General features: G+C 35.9%; 1 protein-coding gene across 1 annotated transcript; it reads left to right on the forward strand.

Annotated features, from left to right (window-relative positions):
- Nucleotides 1–955: 955 nt before the first annotated feature.
- On the forward strand, nt 956–9,910 carry cdo1 (cysteine dioxygenase, type I). Its single transcript, XM_058784656.1, has 5 exons — nt 956–1,151; nt 2,567–2,644; nt 5,924–6,081; nt 6,163–6,332; nt 9,335–9,910. The coding sequence occupies exons 1-5, from the start codon at nt 982–984 to the stop codon at nt 9,362–9,364; spliced, it is 606 nt and encodes a 201-aa protein (XP_058640639.1). The 5' UTR covers nt 956–981; the 3' UTR covers nt 9,365–9,910.
- The last annotated feature ends 1,267 nt before the right edge of the window (nt 9,911–11,177 follow it).

Genomic DNA, 11,177 nt, shown 5'->3' on the forward strand with positions numbered 1-11,177 from the left:
GCATTCAATACATTGCACATTCAATGGGTTTAAAAGCTGTTTTAATGCGAGTTTTAGTTGCATTTACACCTTTCTGACCAGCGCTTCGAAACAGTGAATCATTTTGTGAAGCAATTTGGTTCAATTGATTCAAAGCTTTAAAATAATAATAGTTTCTCAGGGTTTTTTTTTTTTTTCAGGAAATATGATTGTTTCTTCCAATACTAGTATGAGGTGAAGTGTAATCGCAATATTTAAAAAAAAAAAAAAAAAATCCTATTAAAAATGGCATTATGAGTGTGCATGTTTTGCAAATGAACTGGATTTATTTCACCATGATCCACACGATGGCGTTCGAGCACAAATGCAAACACTTCATGACATAGGACCACTTTAAAAAGCACAATAACATTCTGTAGTTCTAAAACAAATTGTAAGTAAATAAATTAATAAATAGCCTATTTTCTCAGAGTTGATGGGCATTTGTTCACCGGCTCAGTTTATTTTCATGTTATGAATTCTAGAACATCTCTAAAGAATCTCATTAATTTAAGAGTGCCACGTGAGCAGACAAAAAAGCCCTGTTTTTCATTAAAATAAAATATGACTAATATGACGCTTTTATCTTTTTTCCTATATGTTAAGATAATTCAGAGATAAAACTACCGGTAAACATGAAGTTAACAGTATTGTTTGAAGAAAGTTATCCCATTGAATAAAGCGGGTCAATCCAAACTGTAATGGGGGAGGTCCGCTGATAAAAATCAATAAACCAATTAAATTATATTTATTGTCTCTCATATATTCGTTTGTTAAAGCGTTGATGTGTTATTAAAGTCTTCTTCATATCTTAAAGTGCATGTTTACCCGAGAGTTTGCGCAGAACAGCTGTGATCTTGTCCCGCGGACCCCGTGCTCTGCGCCGGTGGTAGCGTCCACTAAAGCGCCGCTGCGTGTATAAAAGCCTGAGCTCGAGCCTCGAACAGCACAGCAGCACAGAAGATGGAGCAGACCGAGCTACCGAAGCCAGAAACCCTGGAGGAGTTGATCAAAACTCTCCACAAGATCTTTGAGAGTGACAGCGTCAATGTGGAGGAGGTGCAGAGCATCATGGAGTCCTATGAAAGTAAACCTCACGAGTGGATGAAATATGCTAAATTTGACCAGTACAGGTAATTATTATCATCATCGTTAACGATATTATTTATTACTGTTAATTATCATTCTCAGGCCGGTATTTCGAGATGGTTCATGTTATGCATTTTGGCTTACAATCACAACAAGGGTTTTGTTTTTTTGTGTTCTTTTGTTTTTAACATAACTGAACAATGCAAACATGTTAATTTTATGATGCATACGTCTGTTTCTCTGAGCATCAAATGTAAATACCAGCAGAAAGCACTGCTGACGCAAACCGAACGTGATCTGGGCTTTAATGAGTTAACTTTTAATCCAAACATCGCTCAAATAATTTTCTTGTTTTAAATCAGGGCGTTACTGGGTCTCGTATAATCACAGGCATGTTATTGCTCGGTTTGCATGAAATGTGCAGTTTTTTCCCTTGTTTTTGAGTGGATGCGCTGTTCTGCGCTCGCTGGAGTTTTGCCTCCGTTGGCGTTGTGCCAGTGGGCGTGGCTTCGCTCCAGGGGGCGGGGCTGACGCGGGCCAATCAGAGCGCGGCTCCTGGCGCACACCCTGCGGTTTCATCAAACTTTCCCAGATAAACACAGTTCTGCATCACATTCCTTCTGCTCTTTCTGGACTGTTCCATGATGCCTCTCTGGGCAGGACTTTCTCATTCACTCACTTTACTCATATCAATATGAATATTACAGTTTTTTTTTTCAGCTGCTTACACATATTTTCAAAATGTGCCTCTTTTTTCAAAACTTTACACACACACATAAAAAATGCAAAATGCCTCACATCTCTTGCAAAACGAAGCACTGCATTCAAAATATCACAAACGCATCTCAAAAGCAAACATTTGTCTGAACACCTTTGCTGTAATATTATAAGTTCGGATATATATCATAAACACACAGTTATTCGAAACATAAAGCTCTTCTTTCATGAGCTGCTGTACGTTTCTGCTCAAGATTGACAGTAATTGGCAGAGAAATGTTGAAAAATTCAAAAGCGAGATTGAAAGCAAACTTTTTTTACTGTAAGCATGTGTGGTACAGTATCACACAGAACGGAGCTCGTGTAGTTGTGTAGATGTGTGTTTATGGATTGGTTGGCGTTCAGTGAAGCACATGTGAGGAGTTACTGTGGCTTTCTGATGACTTGTGTTTGAAAAAGACTGAGAATTAGTGTCTGGTTTTGTGCTTCTGCTGTTTGAGTGACAGCTTTCAGAAACTGAGTCACAAGTAAAGATTGTGTGTAGCAGCTGATGAGAACTGTAATGTCCAACGCCTCCCAACAACAAACAAACAAACAAACAAACAAACAAACAAACAGCAACAGTCGTCATGAATGATCATGAATCCCCAAAATCGGCTCACCGTACAAGAAGGACAAATGTTTAAGAAAAAAACAGTGTTTGCACTGAACGGACTGATTAAAGCCCCTCGTGTCTTTACAGATACACCAGGAATCTTGTGGATGAGGGAAATGGAAAGTTCAACCTGATGATTTTGTGCTGGGGTGAAGGACACGGCAGGTAACGTTCATGTCGAAAATCACATGTTGTGTTCGCTCTGTATTTATCTTTCAAACTGCAGAAGCCTGGAATCACGAGCGGATCAATGACTGAACGTGCGTCAATGAATTAGAGATATTAACAGACAGATAACGGCCTGATAGTAGAGTCCAATGTCTTGTGATTAGTCAGGTCATAAAAGACAGATAATACACGCAAAGCCTTTAATAAATGCACAGTGTAGCAGATTAAATAATGCTGTCACCTCATAAAAGCATAAGCAATTATTCGCTGTGGAATATGAACAAAAAAGGAAGAAAATAGTGTGTCAGGATGCCTGATTTGTTGTTAAAATGAGCTAATTTGCAACTAATATATAAGTATAATCAGATCGGCTGTGTGATTCATTTCAACTAATTTGTTTAAAAATCTTGTCTAGATGAATCTGGTATAAGAGTCATAGAAGAAAAGAGGTTCTGAACATTAGACTGTGTCTTGCTTCATTTGATTTTTCTGAGCATTTGTGTTATGATTTACAGAAGACACCCATTAAAATGTCATTCAGTGTAAGAATAGCCAATATACCAAAAATCTTTTCAGGCTTATTTACAACCAGAATATGGAAGGCCGTTTCTGCCACTGGATAAACAATTAAAAAGGTAATTGCAACTTTTTATCTCATAATTCTGATTTTTTTTCTCCGAATAGCGAGATATAAACTCACAAATGCGTGTTATAACATCATAATTGAAAGATATAAACACACAATTATAAGAAAATAGTCCCTTTTCTTTAAATCTGTGACGCAAAGCCAAGGCACTCGAGAATTTATATTAAAACGTCTTTATTATCTCATGACTTAAACATTAAAAATAAGTCTCAGATGAGCGCACACCTACACGTTGCGGCTAATATGCCTTCATCAGGGTGTGGAAAATTGATTGTGAAGTCATGTGACTGTCATGTGATCAATGATTGTTGTATAAGAGACTCTGAGCCTGCGTCCCAATGTGCATATTATCCATCCTAAATTCTATCAGACATTAGTCATTTTCAATACTATTTAGGGCAGATAGGCTGGATAGTATGCACATTGGGACGCAGGGTCAGTGTGTTCATTTTCCACACCCTGATGAAGGAGGTGTGCGCTCATCTGTGACTTATTTTTAATGTTTAAGTCATGAGATAATAAAAGCTTTTTAATATAAATTCCTTGGCTTTGCGTCACAGATTTATAAGTTGATAAGTTTTCCCTTGTCCAAAGCACCGAGATATTAGAGTTTTGCATCCCAGTAGCCCTCTTTTGTTTTGCATTTTTGTGACTAGTCCCTTTTCTTCAGAACTCTGAGAAAATAAATCAGAATAGCGAGGAAAAAAAGTCAGAATTATGAGATAAAAAGTCACAATTACCTTGTTTTCTTCCATACCAGAATAATTAATTATATTACAAGACTCTTTATTTAAAGATCACAGTGAACAGTCATTTTAAATCTTTCCCAATTTCCTTTAAACCACTAGATTTTACCCATTTGTCAGTTTTTAATCACTTAAAGTATATAATCAAATTTAGTATGATTATATATTTTAGAAAGTACAGGTCAGGATAAGCATGTTGTTTAATTCTTACGTATTTGTTATGTTAATGAACATTATTTTACCCATATTTTATTTTCACAGTGGACACGTTAATATTCTTTCTGTGTATATAAAATCACTTTTGTAAATTTAATTTAATGTGGACACTTGTTTTGTCTTTGACACATTGTAACTTAAAGAATGAAGATGAAATGGGTTCAATTAATTGGTTACACTTTATTTTAAGGTGTCCTTGGTACAGTGTAATTATATATTTAAGTACTGAGTAATATTAATTAACTACATGTACTTACTACATAGTTATGATTAGAATTAGGGTTTGGTTTAGGGTTACTTGCATGTAATTATGCATAATGTATTGTTATTATAATAGTAAGTACATGTATCATGTAACAAGGACACCTTAAAATAATGTGTTACCAATTATTTCAGAGTTAAAGTAATGGAAAGTAAAGTAATTTACTTTTTCAAATAATTAACGCCAGTTACTGTGTTTCTCATGTATTGAGTGACAGCTCTGGGGTTGCCATGTTGAGAGAAATCAGGAGTAAGAACATGATCTTACTGTAGTTCTAGACTAAATATCAACATCTCACCTGCACAAAAACACATTCAGTGTTCCTCAAAACCAGTAAAAACAGCCAAATGCAAACTCAGAATATTATACAAACCTGCAATAATTAAATGTTAAATAAGACAAATATAATTTATGTATTTAATCCAATTTTATTAATCAATGTCTTTGCTGCTGACCTTTGATCCATACTAAGCAAAAATGACACATTTTAGTTATTGCTGAATAGTGTTGATCTTTCTTCTCCTGCGTCATATTCTTCATGTGATTAGTTTGAGCGGCGTCCTCTACTGTACAGACGTGAATCTACATCTCCTTCAGTCTGAGGCGCATTCAATTCACTTTTGGTGTGAAAGGGCTTTTATATTTGTGAAGAAGAACTTTTTATATTAAAAACAAACAAGCAAGCCCTGCCCAGATTTAAAAAGTAACTCAAAAGTAACTCATCGCATCACTTTCTATAAAAAGTAACACTTTCTATAAAAAGTTACTCAAAAGTAATGCGTCGCATCACTTTCTGTAAAAAAAAAAGTAACCCAAAAGTAACTCATCGCATCACTTTCTGTAAAAAGTATCACTTTCTGTAAAAAAGTAACCCAAAAGTAACTCATCGCATCACTTTCTGTAAAAAGTAACTCAAAAGTAACTCATCGCATCACTTTCTATAAAAAGTAACACTTTCTATAAAAAGTTACTCAAAAGTAATCGTCGCATCACTTTCTGTAAAAAAAAAAGTAACCCAAAAGTAACTCATCGCATCACTTTCTGTAAAAAGTATCACTTTCTGTAAAAAAGTAACTCAAAAGTAACTCATCGCATCACTTTCTGTAAAAAGTATCACTTTCTGTAAAAAGTAACTCAAAAGTAACTCATCGCATCACTTTCTGTAAAAAGTAACTCAAAAGTAACACTTTCTATAAAAAGTAACTCATTGCATCACTTTCCATAAAAAGTAACTAAGTAACCCAATTAGTTACTTTTTTAGGGAGCAATGCAATATTGTAATGCATTATTTTAAAAGTAACTTTCCCCAACACTGGCCATGACCGCATACAGTGCACTATAGAAAGCAAGAAATGGTTATTGATGTGCTGTGTTTCTGAGTTGGCCTGTGTTTGGCGTTATTGCAGCAGCATCCACGATCACACAGACTCGCACTGCTTCCTGAAGCTGCTCCAGGGTCAGCTGAAGGAGACACTCTTCGACTGGCCTGACCGCAAGCTTCAGGCCGGCATGCAGCAGAAGTCCCAGCAGGTGCTGCTGGAGAACCAGTGCGCCTACATTAACGGTGAGAGATGATGCGAGACTCGACGGAGCGAGGCTGACTGTGTGTTTAGACGAGTCTGACGATGAGCTCGGTGTGTTTCAGACTCCCTCGGGCTTCATCGGGTGGAGAACGTGAGCCACACGGAGACGGCCGTCTCTCTGCACCTCTACAGCCCACCCTTCCAGACCTGCCAGACGTTTGACCAGCGCACCGGACACCACAACAACGTCAGGATGACCTTCTGGAGCAAGTTCGGCGAGAGGACGCCGTATGTAAGTCATCTTCATGCCCTGCAGCAGCTGTGTTTCCACTCTACAGAAAAATAAATATACTTAAATGTATTTGAAATACATGAAGTATGCTACAAATACATTTACATATTTATGTGCTTAATAAAAATACCCTGCAATTGTATATAAACTGGAATACTTAAGGTCTGCTAAATTGGAACAACTAATTTAATGCACTTTAATTGTGCTGAAGTCCAACTAAAGATATACTGAAGTATATTTGATTGTGCTAAAGTGCAACTATTGCGAGTATACTTCAGGTGCACTTTAAATATCTTGCATTTAAAGACTGATATTATTCAAAGATCATACAATCCTCATCAATAGTGACACTAAAACACATTTTACGCTTAATATTAAGAAATGTGCATTGTGCACAAATAGTTCTCTAAACAAAGTTTAATTATAACTTTGATTTCAGTAAGTCTCGAGCGGTATGTCAATAAATATGTTATTAGATTTGAAGTATACATAGTATGAATTAAATGCATTTTAAATGTATGACTTTTTCACTTGCCAATTTTGGGATGCTGCATAGAAAAATGCTGGATGGAAATGCCAAGATGTGCATAAAATCTTAAAATGTTCATTAAAAACTCAACTAAGATGGATAATTTTTTAGCTGATAAGAAAATGTGCATAAACTAGAAACTTGACCATAAACTACGGTGGAAGCTCATGAACAGATCATATGATAACTCACTGCACAGCATCGCAAACTTTGTTTTAATAGTTCTGAAATACTTGAGCGAAACTGGTCACACTTTATTTTAACGTCCAATTCTCACCATTAATACACTATGAATTATGCATTAATAAGCTTTATTAATAGTTAGTAAGGTAGTTGTTAAGTTTAGGTATGGCGTAGATAAGGGGGTAAAGAATGTGCTCATGCAGAACATGTGCTTTTTAAGTACTAATAAACAGCCAATATGTTAATAATTAGCATGCTAATAAGCAACTAGTTAATAGTGAGAATTGGTCCCTATACTAAAGTGTTCCTGCAGAACTCATAAAAAAAGATTGTGTATGATTAGCTGTTTCAAAGATCACGCTTCCAAACATCAGGCATCTGAACGCAAGATAACGTGACGGCGTTCGTTATAGTGTTTCAGCTGGAGCAAGCCATTTATTATGTGAGGAAAAAGCTTTCGTTTTTATCATTGATTCTTTGAAAACATGGGATGAAAGTCATGCTTATTTAAAAATGTTTTATGCCATATTCAGATTTTCCACGCAAGTTAAATTCGAAACTTTGGATGAAACACTCAACGCGTGAATGCAAATTCACTTAAAGAAATTAACCTCCAACACAGGGTTATTATTAAAGCAAACTTATACTAAAACAAAACAAAAACTAAATCAGTTACTTGAAATTAAATGGATGTTAACTGAAATACAGAAGTAATTAAATGTATTTTATTTCAGCAAGTTAACAAAACATAATTTCTCATTTTCATTTAGTTTAATTTAGTGCAGCAAAACGATTAATCGCATTCAAAATAAAAGTTTGTTTACATACTGTATGTGTGTGTACTGTGTATATTTATTATGTATATATAAATACACACATGTGTATATTTAAAAAAATATATTTGTGTATATATATATATATATATATATATATATATATATATATTTATACTTGTATATAACTTATACATATTTTATATATAAATTGAACATATTTTTCCTTAATATATACATGTATGTGTGTATTTATATATACACAGTACACACACATATATACATCATAAACCTTTATTTTGAATGCGATTAATCGTTTTGCAGCCCTAGTTTAAATTGATGTACTAAAACTAAAATTGCAATAAAAATGAATAAAAAGCATAAAATGATTAAAACTGAAATTAACATATAATTCAAACCTATAATAGTATGAATGAAATGGTGACAGATGAATGTGAGTGAATCCCGGAGCTGTTTATTAGGAGTTAATGTTTGTTGATCAGCGGAGAGGCTGTAAAGCTGTTATCGGTGTATTAGCGAGTGCTGTAATTCACTCGATCCTGACGTTTGTGATGTTGTGCTGCGTTCAGTCAGAAAGAACTGCATGTTCTCTGGGTTCGGCCAACATTCCTCCTCTCTGCACACAAAGCCTGCGGCGCTCCGGTGACGTCGCGTCTGTTCGCCGCAGATGTGTGGAGCTCAGAATGTCTTCCACATGTGCTCCGCATCGGCCAAACACACCGCACTTATCTGCACTCGCAGCTTGCATAAGTTTACTTTGACCAAAGCGCTGTCTGGACACAATATTTCAACATCAGCCTGTACTTTGATAAGATAAGATGCCAGCTCATCTGCTTTCAACTGCGTCTTTATCTGTTAGTTTTGTTTTCAGCTGCTCGCACACATTTTCAAAAACTTTTTTTTTCTTTTTCAAAACTTCACACACAAATCCAAGAATTGCGCACAAAATGCAAAATGCCTCGCATCTCTTGCAAAATGAAGCACTGCGTTCAAAATATCACAAACACATCTCAAAAGCAAACACCTTTTGCCGTAATATTACAGGTTTTTTCTCAGCTGCTTCCACACTAAACTCGTCTTGACTCGTCACAGTTTCTGAAAACACAACACACAAGTCTCTGTGACGCACCCAAATCTAACAGGAATTAATATTATGGCAAAGGTGTTTGCTTTTGAGATGTGTTTGTGATATTTTGAACGCAGTGCTTCATTTTGCAAGAGATGCGAGGCATTTTGCATTTTGTGCGCAATTCTTGGATTTGTGTGTGAAGTTTTGAAAAAGAAAAAAAGTTTTTGAAAATGTGTGCGAGCAGCTGAAAACAACTGATTCCTTTTAGATTTTTGTGAGTTACATAGAGAATTGTGTTTTATGAAATTGAAAGCCGAGTCAGTGTATTGAGCGTCAGCTCTCAGAAATTGTGTGATAAGTAAAGATTTAGTGTGAAAGAACTGTAATTGTGCTGTTTTTAAGGCTTGTGTGGTGTTTTGTCTTACAGGAAAGCACCGTTTCACAGGAGAACAACTGAGACGAGAGAAGCACGACGGCGCTCGATGGAAACTTACACATTAAATTAAAACCGCAGTGATGTTTAAATCTTGATCCAACTCTTTTTAAGATTCGCAGAGGACAGTGTGAAGAGGGTGTCGCTGGTAATTCAAGTCTCTTAATCGTGGCCTAGTTTAGCTCGGCCGCAGGCCTGAATAGACGCATTAGTCCAGCCGTTCTCCCAGCATTCCTGTGTAATCACGCTTTTGTACTGTTATGGGACGAGAGTGTGTCATTTATGAGAAGAATCTGTTTGTTGGCCGAATGAAAGCGCTGTGCTGAATCCAGCTCCAGCAGAACACAGCACTTGCTCTCCGTCTCCACGCGCTCTTTTATTGCCTTTCCAGATCAGCCTCGACTAGAAGAGCTTGTTTATCAATCTTGCCGTCGGTAATCAATGTCTTGTGGAACAAATATGGTCTTTGCATTTGTAAACTGGAGCTTTTATTTAAAATGGACCTTGAATCTAAGCTGGAAATTCATTTTTGTCTTAACATTGAAGTAAATAAAATGTTTCCCAAATGTTGTTTTTTGTGTGTCTCTGCATGAATTGACACTAGAGACTACTACAGATCTGATTTGAGCTTTTATGCATTTTATCCACAGGGACTTAATTAAAATGATGAGTTCTTGATTTCACAGGGAATCGAATCATTTCCTGTTCATGAATCAGATGAATCTACTAAAAGATTCGTTTTCATCCTTGTTTCTCAAATGTGCATTTGCTTAAAGAAATGAACCTCCAACACGGGCAACTAAAATCGTCAACTGAAATAAAATAATATATAAATTAAAAAAACTTGAACTTATTTTATTTCAGCTAGTTTCCAAGAAAACATTTGATCATTTTCATATTGTTTAACTTTTGGTACTAAAACTGAAACTATATAGACATATTTAAAAGCAACAAAAAATAATTAAAATTGCATGAACGCAACAAAATGACTAAAATGTAACTTAACAAAACTTTTTTTTTTAAATGTTAACAAAACCTTAACTAAAATGTACATGAAAGCAGAGAATAAGAACTAATTCAAAATATGAACAAAAAATATAATAGTATCTCTGTGTTCATTCTTTAAGCCTCAGCGTGAATGGTTAAAATCGGCCTGCATTGACGCAGGTGAATCATGCGAGTGAATTATGAATTGAATTGTCTTCTAATGCTTTAATAAAGAGTGAATGAAGTGGATTCTGCAGCGATGATCTGAACAGACTTCCAGGACTTTCTGAGCTTCGTGTTGAAGCACGTCTGCAGGCGTCTGCCAGATTCTTCCTTCACACAAGAAGCTCCTATAGATCATATTTCCCATGATGATGGCCAGGAACGAGCGCACAGCTGCAGGGAGAAATGAGAGAGATTATCACGCAGAAAAGCATCAATTCAGTGAAAAACAATGCAGATTTCTATCATTAATGCAACACACACTGAAGAAAAACTCCTGAAGTGCACTTAATGTCAGACCTGTGCTCGTGTTTTGTTGTTTTCTCTCCACGTGCTCCGTGACCTAGTTTTCCCTCGTGTCTGATTGTATCATTTGTTTCACCTGTGTTTCCTTAATTATGCTCATTAGTTCATAACATTTGTCTGAACACCTTTGCTGTAATATTATAAGTTCGGATATATATCATAAACACACAGTTATTCGAAACCTAAAGCTCTTCTTTCATGAGCTGCTGTACGTTTCTGCTCAAGATTGACAGTAATTGGCAGAGAAATGTTGAAAAATTCAAAAGCGAGATTGAAAGCAAACTTTTTTTACTGTAAGCATGTGTGGTACAGTATCACACCG

This window comes from Onychostoma macrolepis, chromosome 08 (genome assembly GCF_012432095.1).
Source record: "Onychostoma macrolepis isolate SWU-2019 chromosome 08, ASM1243209v1, whole genome shotgun sequence".
In the NCBI taxonomy this organism is placed as follows: Eukaryota; Metazoa; Chordata; class Actinopteri; order Cypriniformes; family Cyprinidae; genus Onychostoma; species Onychostoma macrolepis.

Excerpts from the sequence above, each read along its gene's own strand:
- cdo1 (XM_058784656.1), top strand. The coding sequence starts at position 982 with ATGGAGCAGACCGAGCTACCGAAGCCAGAAACCCTGGAGGAGTTGATC. Across the intron at positions 2,645-5,923 it reads TGGGGTGAAGGACACGGCAG|CAGCATCCACGATCACACAG; the intron begins GTAACGTTCATG and ends GCGTTATTGCAG. Across the intron at positions 6,082-6,162 it reads CCAGTGCGCCTACATTAACG|ACTCCCTCGGGCTTCATCGG; the intron begins GTGAGAGATGAT and ends GGTGTGTTTCAG.